Source organism: Ursus arctos, unplaced genomic scaffold (assembly GCF_023065955.2).
Source record: "Ursus arctos isolate Adak ecotype North America unplaced genomic scaffold, UrsArc2.0 scaffold_15, whole genome shotgun sequence".
NCBI classification, from domain to species: Eukaryota; Metazoa; Chordata; class Mammalia; order Carnivora; family Ursidae; genus Ursus; species Ursus arctos.
Window position 1 is genome coordinate 62,252,232 of NW_026622819.1, and position 18,039 is coordinate 62,270,270.

General features: G+C 55.4%; 2 protein-coding genes across 4 annotated transcripts in view; one reads left to right on the forward strand and one right to left on the reverse strand.

Annotated features, from left to right (window-relative positions):
- The window catches only part of CDHR2 (cadherin related family member 2), a 36,152-nt gene extending 34,096 nt beyond the window's left edge, over window positions 1–2,056 (forward strand). For all 3 annotated transcript variants that reach the window (XM_048224378.2, XM_057312349.1, XM_057312350.1), the window contains one exon: window positions 1,739–2,056. In XM_048224378.2, coding sequence (XP_048080335.1) covers window positions 1,739–1,873 — 135 coding nt within the window. In that variant the 3' untranslated portion in view covers window positions 1,874–2,056. The remainder of the gene's footprint in view (window positions 1–1,738) is intronic.
- Window positions 2,057–2,991: 935 nt separating this feature from the next.
- On the reverse strand, window positions 2,992–16,709 carry GPRIN1 (G protein regulated inducer of neurite outgrowth 1). Its single transcript, XM_026510667.2, is given in 5 exon segments — window positions 2,992–5,997; window positions 7,166–7,241; window positions 11,798–11,853; window positions 12,890–13,078; window positions 16,623–16,709. Coding segments are annotated over 5 exon segments (3,414 nt in total).
- Between the last annotated feature and the right edge of the window lie 1,330 nt (window positions 16,710–18,039).

Sequence of the window (18,039 nt, forward strand, 5' to 3'; positions counted from 1 at the left end):
GCTTGAGCGTGTTGTTAAAGTTCTTGAGGTTCTAATGTGCAGGCTAGAGAACCAGGGAGTAGATCAGCAGGCGGGGTGTGGGAATGTTGCACAGGGATCTGGCTGTAACGTGGAGGCCTCCAAACAGACCCCCAAAGCTGGAGGTCATGGATGGCAATCCAGGGTGCCAGGCACTGCTGAAGTGGGGTGGATGGCTCATTTCTGGTTGAAGATGGTTTGGGACCAAAACTCCAAAGAACATGTCTGCGGGGAACTGAGGAAGAAGAGAACACTCTTGTGGGTTAGAACTTGTGGCCAGGCAGGTGGCCCCTGGTGGAGGCCAAGGCTGACCCCTAGAGGGGAGTGGAGTCCCAATTTCAGGTGGGGCTGGACCTGTGGGTTGGGAGGGGCAGGGAGCCTGAGAGAAGAGTCTAGAGAGGGAGAGAAGCTGGGCCACTGAGAACCTTCAAAAGCCAGAAAAGAGCCAAGACTGTCCTAGGATGACAGGGGGTTGTTATATTTCAGAGAAATGAAAGGCCCAAGGTTCTACCACCTCTCCTGCAACAGTGGGTGGGCCTGGGGGTCTCTGGGTGAAGAACACAGGTGGGGTCTTTTTCCGAGGATCTCTTGGTGCCCCAACTTACCCAAGACCTCCATAAACGTTTGTGTGGAAGGTCTGAGAGACCTGAGAGGTGATCTAATCCAACCTTCACAAGCAACCAAGGCCAGAAGGCTCTGGGTGCTAACCTGCCTGAGGTCAGAAAACATGCAAGGCAAGGGCAGACCAGAACTCAGGTCTCCTGTCTCCAAGGGTAGGTTGAATTTTCCTAGGCTGCACTGCACCCACGGCTCCCACTGGGGGTCTATGGTGAGGACTCTGAGGAGCCCTGTTTAGTCCTTCCTGGGGCCCCTCAGATGTTCTACTGTTTACCAGGGTCCGGAAGAGCCCTAGTCTGGAAAAAGCCTGTGGAATGCCCTGGGGACGATGGTGGCAGGGACTCTGCCCCCATAGGTGTCCCTGTGCTGGCGCAGCTGAGCCTGGGGGATGGTTCACAGGAGGGCATCCTTGTGAGGAGGTGTGAGTGTGATGCAAGCTGCATGGGGAGAGGGAAGAGGAAAGGCAGGAAGATGAGTGTGTGCCATGATGAACTGCAGGTGGGACCCTGGGTGTGACGTGGCCCTTTAAGGGTGGCAGAGGGAGATGCCGAATTCAACCAGGGGCAGCAATGGACAGTTTTTAGAGCCAACAAGACCAGTAATCCAAACCCTGCTCTGCCTCTTCCTGGCCGTGAGAGCCCTCTGAGCCTCAGTTTCCACATCTGTAAAGTGGGGTACAAGATCCCTCCCTCAGGGGGTTCCTGCAGGTACTGTAGGTAATGGATGGACTGCGCCCAGGACAGTGTCTGCCTTGGGGTGCAGGTGGCAGAAACTGGATCGGACTGACCCCTGGCACAAGACGCAGAGCCTGGCATTATTCAGGCTTGGGAAGGACACCAAAGTCCTGCTGTGTCCGTGGAGCAGGGCAAAGGCCAGAGTAGACCTCCCCCCTCAGGTCCACCCCTTCACCTGTTCACCTGAGCCCATCTGCACCATTAGTGGCCATGGTCACCTCTGGGACACAGCCAGGAACCTGAGGCCCCAGGAAGAGCAGATGGGACCCCAGTTAAGGAGCCATCTGTCATGGGCTTGAAGACTCCCCTAAGGACTGGGGAAATCACCCCATCTCTGCCCTTCACACTTTCCCTCCTTCTCCCCACAGAATGAGCCCCTACACAGTCCGATGGAGCTAGATACGGAGCCTCTGGGCGTGGTGCTGTCAGGAAGGAAGATGGACAGAGGCGGACAGCATGCGTTGCCCTTCACCAATGCTGGCCTGGACACCACAGACCTGTGATGTCCCTGTCACAGGACCCTTGCTGCAGAGCCCCACGTGGGCCCCCACTCTTCTGGTCCACCTCAGAAGAGGTCTTGTCACCCCAAACCACACCTACCCCTCTCTGAACACAATAACATATGCTACTCTGTCCCCTTCTGCTTGTAGCCAATCACAGCTGACAAGAATTGGGGGAAATTTTATTACCAATGTATATTGTGACAGTTTGTAGCCAAAAACTGTGGCTGGAGGGGTGGGAACGGGGTATTGAGTGGTCACAAGGGACTCGTGGGGCTCACAACACACAGGGATGAGGGGCGGGAGAGGGCAGCTATTAAAGGACAACTGTGGTTGTAGAGTGAGCTCTCTGTCCTGCCCCCAATACCCAAGACCAGCTGTCAGGCTGCCTGGGACCCAAGAACCTTCCATGAGCTTCTAACTGTGATTCCCAGACCTGTCTGAGACTCTCCTTTCAACTGCTGCCCCAGGCACTCCTGCAGCTGCCTTCCCCCGGTCAGGAATTGTGAACAGTGTCCAGTGAGGGTGGACAGGGCTGGGGGCGGGGCCAGATGAGGGGGAGACAGGAGTTGGGGACAACTACCAGCATGCAAGACATGCCCGGGCCATGGGGGCCAGCCCACTGCATGGACACACACACTCTTCCAGGGGCCCCATATTTGGAGCCTTGAACTCTCAGGGGTCTCACACACCAATCCTTGCACACTTGGACCTTTTGTACACAATCTCTCCCATTCTGGAGACCTGGCAGCCACTGAAGACTTCAGCCTACCAGTCTGGACATCTCAGGAGGCTGCCTCAGCTCTCAGGGCTGGGCCTGCTGGGCAGATCCCCGAGGTAACCCAGTGTGACAGGGAGGGAGAGGAGCTGAGAGCTGGAAGGGGACAGGGGGGTGTCAGAGCTGGGTTCGTGGTCCCATGACCATGAGGGGGCCGGGCAAGAGAGGGTTCATTGGTGAGTTTGGCAGGGGAGGGGGCTGGAAAGAAGAGGATGAGAAGGCCCTAGAGGCTGCCCACCCCTCAGGAGGCCTCCCGCCCGTTGAGGGGATCCCTTCTAGGATCTTGGGGTCAAGAAGGGAGCCTGAAAAGGTTGGAAACCCGGGCGTACAAAAGGGGAGCAGATCACTCGGCCGTGGGTCCGGCTCGGGAGCAGCACCGCGGCCGGCGCACACTCTGCAGCAGCGCGCGGAAGAGGCCGGGCGGGCGCTTGGCGGGACCCTCGGGGGGCGCGGCGCGCACCGAGCCCGCACGACCAGGGCCCGGGCGGGCGGCCGGCGGCGGCGGCGCGGGCGCCCCTTGGCGGCCGTGCTCCTCGATCTGTCGCTCCAGATGCTTCTGGATGGCCATGCCCAGCACCTCCACCTCCATGGCGGCGCCGTACACCTCCCACGTCATGCCCTTTTCGTCCCAGCTCACGTCGCGCACTGGCTCGGCCGCCTCCTGGGGCGCCACGGCGGCCGCCAGCGCGGAGCCGGGCCGCACCCGCACTTCGGGAAAGGCGGGCGGCGCTGCCGGCGGCGCTGCCGCCTGCGGCGTCATGGGCCCGGTGGCCACGGAGCGCGTCTCGGCGGCGCCCAGCGACACCTGCAGGCCCGCGTCCCGGCGCGAGGGTGGCCTGGGCGCGGGGCTGGGCGCTCGAGGCGCCGCCTGGAAGCTGAAGGCCGGGCCGCCCGCGCCGTCCTGCGGAGACATGGGGCTCACGGCCACCGACACGCAGGCCAGCGCGCCCGCCTGCGTCCCCGCGTCCTCGCGCGGCGGGGCGCTCGCCTCCCACGACGGCGCCTTAGTGAAGTTGTCGCGAGTCCGCGGCCCAGGCGGGGGCCCTGCGGCCTCCGGGCCGGGGCTTCTCTCGGCCCCAGCGGCCACCAGGTCTTTCCGGCCTAGGCTGGAGACCTCTGTGCTGGGCACGGGCACTGGCTCCAAGAGGCCTCCGCCACTACTGGCCCCCGCGGGAGAAGGGCCTGGGCCGCAGGGTTTGCCTTCTGACTGCCTGGAGGAGGAGGCCTCTGCCTTCTCCAGAGTCAGGGGGGCCAACTTCCCAGAGGCTGGGGACTCTGCTCTTCTTGGAGGCGCGGCATCGGCCTTCCCGGGGATCACAGGCTCCACCTTCCCAGAGGCAATAGGGTCTGCTTTTCCTGAGGCTTCCGGCTCCCCTTGCCCCAAGACCAGTGGCTTCTCCTGCAGAGATGCAGCCTCTGCTTTTCCGGATGAAGCAGGGCCCTCCTGCCCAAGGGGCTTTGTTTCTGCTTTGCCCTCAGACCTGGGTTCTGCCTTCCCTGAGGCCCTGGGGTCCACCTTGGCGGAGTTCATAGGATTCCCCTTCTCTGGGGGCAGAGGGTCCACCTTTCCCTCTGGGACAGCTTCTGCTTTTCCCAAGGATGCCAGGACTGTTTTTTCTAGAGTCACGGGGGCCACTTTTCCCAAAGACACAGAGTCCGCGTCTCCAGGAGGAACGCTTTCTGCCTTCCCTCTGCTCACGGCGTCTATCTTGCCTACGGCCAGGGGATCAACCTTCCCTGAGGCTGTGGGACCCACCATTCCAGAGGCCATAGGACCTGCCTTCTCTGAGGACAGTGGATCTGTTTTCCCCTCAGTCTCTGTCTCAGCTTTTACAGAGGATGAGGGCCCTGCTGTCCCCAAGAATTTGGGATTCCCTGGACCTGAGGGCTCAGAGTCTATCCTTCCTTTCGATTCAGGATTCACTTTTCCAGAAGATGATGTTTTTGTATTTCCCACAGAAATGGGATCCACGTTTGTGGAGGGCACGGGGTCCTCTGTTCGTGATGAGATAGTCTCTGTCTTTCCGCTTGACCTCGCTTGTGCCCGCCCAGGAGACAAGGGTTCTGGCTTTCCTGAGGGCCCAGGATCCACCTTTCCCACCCTGCCCGAAGACCCAGGATCCACGTTTTTCAAAGACGTGGTTTCTGTCTTTCCTGAAAATACAGCGTCCACCTGCCCGGCAGATGTGGTTTTGATCACTCTCACAGACGCGGGCTCTCCCTTTCCCAGGGAGGTAGGGTCCGTCTTCCCCAGGAACTGAGAGTCCTCTTTTGTGGAGGACACAGTTTCCACACTTCCCATACATGCAGGGTCTGTCATCCCCGAGTGAGTAGCATCCATCTTTCCTGAGGACCCCAGAGCCACTATTCCCGGAGACACAGGCTCAGTTTTGCCTGATGACCCTGCGGTCAGTGTTGCCAAGGACCCAGGGTCTAGCTTTCCTGCAGCTGCAGAATCTGTGTTTTCCAAGGACCGAGGATCCATCTTTCCTGAGGGCCCAGGATCTCTCTTTCCCAAGGACACAAGATCTGCCTTTCCCACCGAGGAAGCAGCCGCCTCTTCGGAGGCCACAGGAAGCTCCTTTCCTGAATACCTGGGCCCCTCCTTTCTTGGGAACTCAGGATCTGCTTGGGCAGGGGGTGCGGGATCCTCCCTCCCTGGGGGCACTGGACCCCCCTTGTCAGAGCACACAGGATCTACCTTTCCCAAGGGTCCAGGATCCTCCTTTCTCAGGGTCATAGGATCCATCCTTCCAGAAGACAAAGGATCCCCTTTTCCCAAGATTGCAGGCTCTGTCTTTACTATAAACATGGGATCTGCCTTCCTCAAGGACCCAGCCTCTTCCTTTCCTACGGAAGCGGAATCTGCCTGCTTTGAAGACTTGGAATCCATCTTCTCCAAAAACATAGGATTTCTGTTCTCCCAGGATGAGGGATCAGTTTTCACTGAGGACACAGGCTCTGGCTTCCCAGAGAAGGTGGTTTCTGGTGTCCCTGAGATCAAGGCTCCATGTGCCCCCAATGTCTCCTTGGTAGCTGCCTCTTGGGGAGGGATGTAGGTCAGGGAGGGGCAGGCCAGGCTCCCGGCAGGACCCTCAGAACAGGAGGCCCCTTCCCCAGCCCCACTGGGGCTGCTGTGTCTGGAGTCCATGCCTGGGCTTGGGGCGGGCTTGTGCCTAGGGGGTGCAGGGCTGGCCTTTTGCTGGGAGGGGCAGCAGTCCCTCATGGCTGGGTTCCCAGCCCCCAGGCTCCCATCCTGTGGGCAGCAGAGGGCTGTGGGCTGAGGTGCTGGGGGGCTGGAGTTCTTTCAAAGAAGCTGGAGCCAGGCTGGGTCTTCAGCACTGCCCAACTGCCCTCATGACCATACTTGTGCCCCAGGCCGCTATCTGGTTCTGAAACACAAAGAAAACAGACTCAGACTCAGGGAAGACCCAGTGGGGAGGAGACTTCATCTTCTCCTTCCCACCCTTCTCCTAGCAGCTGGGCCTCCTCACTGGGTTCTCTGCCTCCACCTGGTCCTCTCCTGTCCCACCATATCACTCCCCTGCTTCTCTGCTCCCAGTTGTCCTCTGGATAAAGGTCAGACTTCCTAAATGGCATTCAGGGCCCTTCACAAGTTGGCCACAGTCTTTTTTTCCTTTTTTAAAAAATTATTTGTTTATTTAAGAGAGAGAGAGAGAGAACATGGGGAGGGGGCACAGGGAGAGGGAGAGACAGTCTCAAGCAGACCCCACACTGACCTAGGAGCCTGATGCCAGGCGCGATCCCAACACCCAGAGATCACGACCCGAGCTGAAACCAAGAGTCGGATGTTTAACGGACTGTGCCACCCAGGCGCCCTCACGGTCTAACTTTTCAACTTCATTTACCATCACCCCGTGCAGCATGCACCCTTCATCTTCCTTGTCGGCCCACCCCATACAGCATGCTACCGTGAAGTTATGCTTTTGTCCTCTAGGCCACAGGTCACAAACTCTGATGCCACATGGGCAAGGTAGGTAATTTCAGTGAGGAAAGCAGGCTGGGTATAGAACAATAGGGAGTGCTAAGGAAAGCAGCAAAGCAGAGAGTGCAAGCCCTGTCTAAAGGGGGAGCCACTCCTTCACTAGCCAAGTACTGTTCTGCAGAAATGCATCCTGGTAGTATCAGCGAGTAGCAGGAGATCCAGAACTTTAACGTAAGGTATCCTAATTCAAAATCGAAACAGAAAAACACTATGTGGGTCAAACAAAATATGTCTGTAGGCCACAGTTTTGGTCTGTGCAGGCCCTGCGGAGATGTAAATGATTTGTAGTTGAGGAAGGGACATAGTCTGAAATATGAGATTTCAAAGACTGCCCTGGGATGGTGTGGAGGTGGGAGGAGAGGGGCTAGTCCACCATTCTTTAACCTCTTATTCTTCCAGTTCTTCATTCATTCACCCAGCCCTTCTCTGCAATAATCTGGATGAAAGCTGGCACAGTAGAGGTCCAAGGGATAGAGAGTTGGCAGAATGGAGAGGTCCTGGGGAAACTGACAGGAGCCAGCGGCTGTAGGGGGTGGCAGTAGGTGGCCCGCAGGATTCTGGCCAGGGCTGGGGGGTGTGAGGCAGATCTGGGGAAAAGGGGAGTTGTGTTTTAGACAAGCTGAGTGTGCGGCGTCTGGGGGACATCCAGGGAGGGCGTCTGGCAGGCAGCTGGGTCTACAAGCAACTTCACTCCAGCACGCATCAGCAGCCAGAGCGAGCAGCGCGCTGGATTCCCCAAACCTGCTCCACCCACCATCTTTCCCAAAGCCATCTCGCTGGCACTCAGGCCAAAAGCCCTAGAATCAGCCTTGACTTTTCTTGCACACCCATGTCCCATCCATCAGCAACACATAACAGATCTCCCTTCAAAATACAGCCAGAATCTGGCCACTCTCCCGAGCTGAACTCACACTATCTCCCTCTTGGATCATCCCAGCTTTTTCCTTCAACCCATACGGCTCATTCTCAACACAGCAGCTGGAAGGGTCTTAGTAAGACCCAAGGTAGCTCACCCCACTTCTGCTGAGAACCAGACAGTGTCTCCCCATCCCATGCCAAGTAAAAGCAAACTCCTTACATGTCCCTGCATCTTCTGGCCCCATCACTCATCCTGGCCTTGTCTCCTACTACTTTCTCTCGATTATGCTGCTTCAGTCACACCGCCTGCCTTGCTGATCCTTGGACACGGGCTGCCTTGGGGCTTTTGTACTAGCTGTTTCCTCTGCCTGGAATGCTCTCCCTCCTAAAATCTGCATGGTCTGCTCCCTGCGGCTTTCCCTGACCCATCCTTCCCAGCACCGGTTGGCACTCTCCATCCCCCTTGCCTTGCTCAGCTCTTGTTCATAGTACCCGTCACCATCTGATATATTATATACCAGTGGTTTATTACTTATGGTTTGTCTCTCCCATTAGAATGTCAGCTCCAGGAGGATGGGGACTTTGTGGTATTTACTTATATACCCTCAGGGTTGAGAACAATGACCGGCATATAGTAAGCCAGTAGCCCCCTAGGCATATTTGTTAAATGAACAACTTGAATGATCTTTTTAAGATGTTGGTCCAACATGCCACTCCTTGGCTCCAGCCCCTCCTTGCTCTTGCTAGGGAAGTAAATTGGCTGTAATCTTTTTGGGAAGACATTTGTCAATTCCTATAAAAGCTTACAATGCACTTGGCACTTAGGTCAGCAAGCCCACCTCCAGGAATGGTCTTGAAGATGGATCGATGGTGCACCAAGAGTACACGAGAACATGGCTGGTGATGGGAAAAAACCAGAAGCCAGTTCGTGAAATACGGGGCAGCCACATGGAACCCCCCAGAGCTGTCAGAGTGTGTGGAGTGATGAGGAAAGATGCCCGAGATAAATTAAATGAAAAAAGCCAGGGCTAGTGGGATTCCATGCATGCTGACAAGAAAAGGGATAGATATACATATATGGGTTTATTTATAAAAATAAAATTTCTGGAAGGAAACCCATGAAACTTAGTAGCAATTGCCTCTGGGAAGTGAGACCAGGGATCTGGAGGTGGAAGAGACTTTTTTTTTGGTTATGCCCCTTTGTGATGCATGAAATCTTGGTTATGTGTGCATATATTATTATTTTTTTAAAAAACAGGAAAAAAGGGGCGCCTGGGTGGCACAGTGGTTAGGCGCCTGCCTTCGGCTCAGGGCGTGATCCCGGTGTTACGGGATCGAGCCCCACATCAGGCTCCTCCGCTGTGAGCCTGCTTCTTCCTCTCCTGCTCCCCCTGCTTGTGTTCCCTCTCTTGCTGGCTGTCTCTATCTCTGTCAAATAAATAAATAAAATCTTAAAAAAAAAAAAACCCAGGAAAAAAAGAAACCTTAATGACTCCCTATTACCTTTAGGGTCAAGTCCAATTCAATAATGTGCTTCCAAGCCCCTGTGTACTTACTTGCCCGCTAAGCTTTACCTTTTAGTACGCACTCCCCCAAAGTCCACACAAACACACACACACACCCCTGCGCGCACACACGCAGGCACACACGTGTGCGTGTGCGCTATACCCTCTCTGGGCTCATCCCCGGCTTCACAGTCTCTCTCCCCTCAGCCTCTACACACCCTCTTGCCTGACTCTCATTAAACCTTCAGGTTCCAGTTCAAATGTCTCCTCTTCCAGGGAGCTTTCTTTGCCCACCAGCTTCCTGGGAGTTCTTATGGCTTCCTGTTCTTCCCCTAAGCAGACACATGTCACTCTGCCCTTTATACCCCTGGATCCCTGCCTAGACCTTGAGTCACTGGATGGGGATTGAGCCGACACTATTCACCACCATGTCCCAGGCTTTGGGCTTATGGGACTTGAGTGGATGGGGGTCATCACCAACATGGGGACACCGGGGTAGGGGCAGTCCTGCAGAGGACAATGGGGCACTTGGCTTTGGAAACTGAGCGGAGGTACTGTGTGACTGTGGGAGGGGGGCAGCTGGCTTACACACCTGATCGAGGAAGGCCCCTCTGAGGAGGTAGCGTCTGAGGCAGCCGTGAAAAGGCCGGAGTGGCTGGAGTGAAGTTGGAAGGGGAGAGAGAGGAGGCGGTTACCCACTTAGCAGCTCTATGAGCTCAGGCAAGTCCCTTCTCCTCACTGGGGACCCTGACAAAGCCGTCCCTGCTCCCATGAGGCTGCTGTGAGGACTAGAGAAGATGAGGGGTGTGCGGGGCTCTGCTCGCTTTAGGGCTGGGCTGTGTACACGAAAGGCCTGTTTTTCTCTCCTCAGCCTGTCAGAGCCCAGCTGTGCTCCCAGGAGGGGGCAGGGGACCGACGGCCTGTAGCAGAGGCACAAACTGGCCAGATCTAGCCTCAGACCTGCTTGTTTGACCAGAGTGCTGAAAAGAAATTTTTAAAGGAGTTAACTGATCAACATTTAAAAATTAGAAGACTTCATGTGAAAGTCAGATTTCCAGACTCTCTTGGAAACCTGAAATTTGGCAATCTGAGCATGCTTCCTGCGTGGCAACAGTCAGCCGGAGCCAAGCAGTGGCTGCTTCTTGGATGGGGGTGTGCTCTCCAATTAGCCACAATCTCCACCCCTCCCTATGGTGTCCTGGACACTGGGGCTGACTGCCCATTGCTGGCCATCACTGACTCGTGTTTCTTATAGCCAGCCCCTCATGTGGACTATCCCCCTGGCCTACAGCCACCTGACGTTTGACGCTGGACCTGGATGCTGAGAAGGGTGGGAGGTGACCTCGCATACATCAAGCCTTTACAGTACGTTTACTCTGTGCAGACCCCATACACCTGCCAGGCAGGGCCTGTGTTCTTATTTTCCGTAAGAGGAAACTGAGAGGCTGGTATGGCCCAGCTGATAACACGTCTCTTCTGAAAACCCCTGTGGAAAAGGTTGGCTTCTTGGTTCCCAGCGTGCAGTTCTCTGATACGGAAGAAGGTCTGGGGTAGGGATGAAGAGCTTGGCCAGGGCATTAGAAAGATGGGTCAGGCGCCAGCTTGGTCACTGACTTGCTCCATGAATTTGAGTATTTCCACAGTCTGGGCCTCAGTCTATGAAATGGGGGAAGGGAGGTAGTTATATCTAGAATTGCTGGCCCAGCCCTGGGTTTAAGATTTGCCAAGATACCATTCTCAGAGGTTCTGCCGCTCACAGTTCTACTGGGTGCTTCTGGCTCTCGAGGGATCCTCGATACCCTCAAGCCACTTCTCCAAGAGGCAGCATGGGCCTGGGGTGCCCCCTCCTTGTGCCCAGCCCTCCCACTGGAACCCAGCTCCATCTCCCACTGGGCCCAGCACTCTCAGGCTCATTTGGTCGTCTGGACTCCACAATGATTTCATGAGGGGGGCACTGTCATTCCATTTCACAGATGAGGACACTGAGGTCAGAGGGAGAAAAGACTTGACAAGGGTACACAGCTGGGGCAGGAGGCTGTGGTTCCAAGCCTGCTGTGTCTGAACCCAAAGCCTGGGTTCTTCCTGCTTGTATCCGCTAAGATTTTGGACACTGACGCTTGGCTCTTAAAGCCCCTTTCTGCTCTTTGGGGCCAAGCCAAGGGTCCTCCCGATCCCCTGGACCTGAGGAAGTATGAGTGTCCCCACATGCACACACCCACCAAGGTGAACAGATGAGTCTGCATGCTATGTGAACTGATTGAGGTAAAAGATTGAAATGATCCCCTAGGTGTGTGGGCCAGCTCACCTGGCATGCAGAGGAACGTGGAGACTGCTTATGGATGTCCGTGCCGGCTTAGGCCAGCTGGAGAGCCAGGACCTGGCCCCTGCATTCTGCTTACGAAGAGCTTGGTGTGTATACATGCAACTTGTATGTGCACAATGGCCTGTGTATTTATGTCTTGTGGGGGGGCCCACTTGGACCCTGTGGGTGTGCACATGCGTGGCCGCATGGCCTCAGCGTCTCTTAAAGAGCTGGCCTGGCTGCATGCACAGGTGCCTGTCCCCACCCCTAGGCAGAGCAGCCTCTGTGAATGCTTATTCTGGCCCAGAGACCTGGCCAGCCCTTTCTTTCTCTTCTAGGATTTCTTCCCAATATGAAGCCAGGGCTGCCAGGCACCTGCAAACACCTCCTCCCATGTGACGAGACCAACAAAGGCTTGCAGCGCTTTAGCAGGTGTGAGCGTGTGTGTGTCTGACAATCCTGGTCTGCTGCCCCTCACCCTCTCGGCCCCTTGTCTCCTAGTATCCTTGGAGCAGCAAAGCCTCCTGTCTGGGGCTGTAGGGGAGAAAGAGTCTAACAAAGGGTGATAGCCATACCTTTTTCCAGAAGTGGCCCCCAGACCATCCATCCATTCATCCACAGGAGGGCAAGAGTAGACTTGCAGGGGTGTGCACACTTGGGCTGAGTGAGTGCAGGGGATGGGCAGCAAGCTAAGAGATGGAGAGTATGGGAGAGGAAGTGTGTGCACAGCCTACTCCAGGGTCTAGGGGTACATGAGGGACGCCATGAACAAGTGTGAATAAGGACAAGCAGGCCAGAGCAGGGTGGCTGTGAGTGTGCTGTGATAGGCGATGTCTGGTGTGAATGCGTAGCTATGCCTGGGTGTATACGCAAGGCTCCCACTTGGTGTACTGGGTGGGTGCACAGGTGGCCATGTGTATGAGTGTGATGGAATGACCAAGGGTCCGTGTGTGTGTGTGTGTGTGTGTGTGTGTGTGTGAAGATCGTGGCCTCACCCAGGTGTGAGGTGCCGGTGTGTGAACGCGCTAAGTGTGTGATGGGGTGTGTGATGGTGCCCCAGAGTGTGTGCCACACTGAGCGTGCGACAGCGAGTGTGCTCATTGGTGCCAGTGGTTCCGGTGGAGCCACTTGAGCACAGAGCTCGCTGGGAGGGGGGGGGAGATGAATCAACGCGGGCGGACCCCCTTCCCCGCGGTGGCGGGAAGCGCCCCCTCCCGCACAGCCCTGTCGAACAATGCAGCCGCACGAGGCGAGGCCGGGCGCGGTGTCCCGGTCCTACACACGGGGCTGGCCGGCCCTCAGGGCCCCGCCAGTGCCCGGCCCCCGACTGCGGGACCCGCCCCCGCCCCGCCCCGGCGAGGAGCCTGGAAATGGACACCCGCCGCCCCCGGCCGCGCGCGCACATACACACCCCGGGCGCACGCTGGGCACCCGCCACGCATGGTGCGCGAGCCCCGCCACCCAGGTGGTTCGGGGACCCTGGACAGCGGCTCCGAGGCGGCTGGGAACAGAGGAATGGGGTCGATGCCGCCCGCCCAAAGCGGGCAGCAGGTGCGGGCTAGGCGCTTACCCGACAGTGCTGCCGCTCCGTCTCCTTGGCGCGCTGCGCTCCAGCTCTCGCCGCTGCCGCCACCGCCCGAGCGGCCTCGGCTGCCTCCGGCGGGGCTGGCGGGCGGACCCGCGGACTCCGCGCCGCCGTCCCCCGCGCCCGTTCCGCGCTCTCGCCTCGCGCCCCGCCCCGGGCATGCGCGCTGGTCGACTGGCGGTTTCCGAAGCCGGGAGGGGGCGGTGCCGGCGAGGCAGAGGAGGCCGGAGGGAGGGAGAGAAGAAGGGGCGCCCCTCGCCCCGCGCTCCTCACCGCGGTCCGGGGGCTCCTGGGTTCCCCGCCCTCCTCGACCGAATTCCCATTTCACAGACAGGGAGACTGAGGGGCGGAGCGCCTGCCCATTTGCTGCGCGCCTGTTGCGGGCGGGGCGCGTTGCCTGTCAGATCTCACTCAATCCAGCCCCGAGAACACCCTCTACTACTTTTACAGAGGAGGAAATTGGGACTCAGAGAGGGAAAGCCACTTGTTCAACGGCACGCAGCGCCTGTATAGGGACCCAGGTCGGCGCGATCTCCGAGCTCCCCCTGCGCGGAAATTTCCCTCCTCCGCCTTGGCCGCACTTCCGGCCTTCTCTCCGCACACCCCGCCCCGCCCCCGCCCCTTTGTCTCGCCACCGCCCACGCTCCCGCGAGTTGAGGGGACACGAGTAGGGTGGGAGCGAGGCTCCTTCGATTCCCTTGCTACCGGCGTCCCCAGCCACGGTGCCCGCCCACTCTCTGTTCTATGAAACCTCGTTTCTCTTCCCTCTGGGTATCCTTGAGCAAGTTATTTCCCCATTTTTGATCCTCAGTTTCCCAATCTATAAAATGGGACTAACATTAATCACCTCACAGTGGTCTTGGAAGGATGAAGGAGCCCAAAGTAGGTGTTCAGGGGTTTTCAGTTGAATCTGAACTGCAAACGTGAGGCCTTTTTGTCTACCACCCTCCTCAGCATTTCTTCGCAGAGAAATAGTCCCTTTCTCTTTGACCTCCCAGAGGAGAACAAATAATTCTGTAATTACCAAGAGGTGATAAAATCTTCTCACCTGTACAGTAAGGCCACCTATTAAAAATGGTAACAACTAATGTTAATGTAACATTTATTTAGGAGCAGACACCGTGCTAAGTTTTTGTTACAGGTGTCATAAAATTTCAATTTCCAACTACTATTTATTATATCCCCATTTTTCAGATGAGAAAACTGAAATACTGGTAGGTTACTTTGTGTTCACACAGCTAGTTAATAGTGGAGCTAACTCCTGAAACCTCACGCTAAACCTTTAGCTTCTATTCCTCCCGCTTACCTGGTGAATCATAAATCACCGTGATATTTTAAAAATCCAGGTAGTGAATGAAGAGAATCTATGGGACCAGGGGTTTCAGCCAGCATCCCAGGGAAGCAGAAAACCTCAGGATGCAGGACCAGGTTTCAGTACCATGGACAACACCCACACAAGTGCTGCTTCTCTATGTTTCAGGCCCTGAAAATTGCTCATTCACTGCCCAAAGGAGCACTTCACAGTTTACAAACCCTATTCTACATTTATTGTTTCATTTTATTCCCCCTACAATCCTTCCAGGTAAACATTATTGGCCCCATGATACGGATGAAGACATCGAGTCTTAGGGAGATTCACAAGACATGAAAAGTGGCAAGGACCAACCTGTGATCTAAAAAGCTACTCCTGGGGCAGGGTGAGGGTGGATAAGAGTGGAACCAGGGCATGAGTGAGGACGCCATGAGGTTGTCCAGGTGAGGAATGATGATGCCTGAAACATGGCAGTGTTTGTTGGGATAGAGAGGAGGGGCAGGGTTTGATACCTATTTAGGGTTAAAATCAACAGGTCTTGGTCATGGGTGGTTGTGGCTGTGAGGAAAGAGAGGATTCTGTTGTGTGTCTGAAGTTCTGCCTTGGGGAGCTGAGTGGATGGAGGACAGGTACCTGATGAACCCTGGGGAAAGAAGGAGCTTTGTGAGGCCACCATGCTGAGAAGTCTGAGTCTAAAACTGAGCTCTGGAGTGGCCAGGCTGGAGACAGACCAGGGTTCTGGTGATGGAAGTCATGAGAGGAGTGTCAGTATAAGAAGGGTGAGTATAGACCAAATAAGATGAGACAAGGGCCCTATGTCCACCCTGAGGAATGCTAACGTTAAGGTACCAGCTGGGAAAAGACTGCAAAGAATGAGAAATAGCAATCTGATAAACCAGGAGAAACTCAGGAGAATGATGCCTTAGAAACCAAGGGGAGAGAATGTTCCAGAAGGAAGGCAGGGTCAACTGCATCAGGAAGACAAGATATGGCCTGAGAGATGATTTCTGGACTTTGCAAAGAAGGTAATGGAAATTTGATGAAAGTACAGTGAGTGGAGTGCTGGGGGTGGAAGGCAGACTTGGGGTGGGGGAATTGATGAGTAAATTGGAGTAAAGAAGTAAAGAGAGCAACAGATGACTATCTCAGCAAAGTTGGGCTTGGAGGGAGACAGGCAATATCATAATCTCTACAGCGGGACAGGAGGTTAAATTGAGGAGATTTGGAGGCATTTAAATTCTGATGAGAGGGGCCAGTAGGGAGAGAAAGGGAAGATGCCAGGAAGGAAGAGCACAATGGCTGGGCCCAGATGCTCAGGGTGAAAGAAGAGGATGGGATCCAGAGCCCTGGGGCAGCTCACAGATCCTGAGATGAAGATTGAGGAAATGTGGTTTATTTGGGAGGTGCAGAGACACCAGCAAGGGAGTGGGAAGGTGACCCAAGAGGGGAAGTCATCCAATAAGAGGTGGTTATTAAGCCAGCTATCCTAGTGGGTGGGTGAAGCATAATCCTGCAGGAAGTTTTAGAAAATGGGGTAAATGTACACCTCAGAATTCCCCTGGCTGAGGGTAAGGGAGCTGGTGTATTTATATCCCAGCACCTGGGAGACATTGATGAAAGGCCAACCCATAGAGCTATCTGTTAATTCCCAGGCACTTCTGGCCCACAGTTCATGTGGGTAAAGTGGGTTCTAGAGCCCAGGGACAGATTTTTGACAAAGATGCAGGTATCGCCTGTTGGGAGTCTTGCTGGCGGGCATGGAAATTGTAAGGGCATCTGAAGGGATGTGGTCAGATCTCCAGCTGTGTCTGCTACATGGGCACAGTCAGGGCCTCTTTCCATCTGTGCCCTTTGTCACACTGTCCAATGACTTTTTTTCCATGGGGACTTACTGATATAAACATGTTAAAAAATGATAATTTCCAGACAACAAAACAAAACGCTTGCTAAGGTAGAGTGGGAGCTCAAAAAGGGCATGGAAGTAGGCAGTGTGGGTTCAGATCCTGACTTTGCCAGCAACCAACTGTGGCCTTGATTGAGGTCTGTCTGAGCCTCAACTTTATCCTATGTAACTCAGCTCTCAGGGCTCTGAAGAGGATACAGGGAGAAATAAAACCACCAAGCAGCAAGCACAGTGTAGCACTCATGGTAGAGGGCAGGGTTGTGGCAAGGCCAGTCCTGTGCACCCGTTTTTGACCACAGCACCTCCATTTTCCTTGGGGAACCACCTTCCCACTCCAGTCCAGGTGGTGGGGTAGGATGGGCCTAGTGTCAGCTTTAGGGGTGGGCAGTGACCTAGGCCTGACCAACCACTATGCAGTGATTAGTTCTGGGGGTGGGGCTAGGGCAACTGGCGCTCACACGTCCCTGGAGCTTTGGGGATTGCTAAATCAGTGGTGTGTCTACCTGGAGCTGCTGGGGCGTCATCTCTGTCCCCATGTGGAGCCCATCTGCAGGGGCCCAGGTGATAACGAACATGGTCACCACACCCATGTGAGTGTGTGCGCATGTGTCTCAGGTTGGTCTGCTGCTGGGAAGCCATACACACTCTTACACACCAGGAGATAAACAAGTGCCTGCAGCTCCTTGGCTGGCACCCAGGCTGGGGGTGGAATAAACAATCCCAGTGACTTTCTGAAAAGCAAGCGTGTGTGGCAACAGGCGCCATGGAGACAAGCACACTGTACCAGAGCAGAGACGCAGCCACCCCCCAATTCCACCCCAGTGTGCACGCGTGTGCATGCGTGCGTGCACACACACACACACACACACCTCGTGCTCTCTCGTGTTCATATCATGTTCATGTCCACTCCACCACACACATTCCCCCTTTTACACCCATTCCAGCTTTGCTTGAGGTGAAAGGCTTTCGAGAAAGTCTGAGATTCCCAATATAACAGCATCCAGTTTCTCAGCTCCTTTGCCTGAGCACTGGTCCTGATCTAGGCTGAATTTCAGCAAATCGTGGCCTCTAGGGAAGGTGTGGGGTGTGTGTGTGTGGCGGGGGGGGGGGGGAGAGAACGGGGTGGGATGATATGGCAAACAGTGCCATATAAACCCACTTTCTGAAGAGTGGGTTATCTTTGCTTCAGAGACATACACACAATACACATTCACGCAGTTCTTCAAGAAACACTCATCCAGACCCCCATCCCCACTGAGGCTTGTACAGACACACCTGAATATGAACACTCAGTTATGTATCCATGCTCACGCAAGCAATGTCTAATCCACTATACCCTAGATGATGATGGTGGTGGTAGTGGTGTTCCATCCACTGATGGCCTAGGTGTTTCACAATCATCATCTTATTACATTTAATACTAAAGGAAAACCACCTGAGATTGATAATATTGTTCCCATTTCATAAGTGAGGAAACATGTTCAGAGAGGTTAAGTAACTTGTCAGGGTCACACAGCTAGAAAGTGAGAAAGCTGGGAGCAAAACTCTTGCCCACACTCTTAGCCCTTCTTCATTTAGTCACATATATGTGTGACACCGCATGCCTGTGCAGGCGTACACACACACACACACACACACACACACACAGAAACCCTGCCTCCTCGGTCAGCCCAGATAGCTGATGTCCATGGAGTGACCTTACCCACCCTGGACTCCTCATATGCATCACTCCCAGGCCCTCACAGCACTGCCCTGATAATCAGGAGAGCCCCTGTACTAGGCACCTAAGAGCACAGTCTGCTGCCCACATAGGCCCCCTCCCTCCCTCTCTCTATCCCCCTCCCTGTGGCAGCTGCAGGCCCCGGCCCAGCTGGGGGCGGCCTTGGGATTTGGATGGGTGACTCAGGCTGAATCATGGCC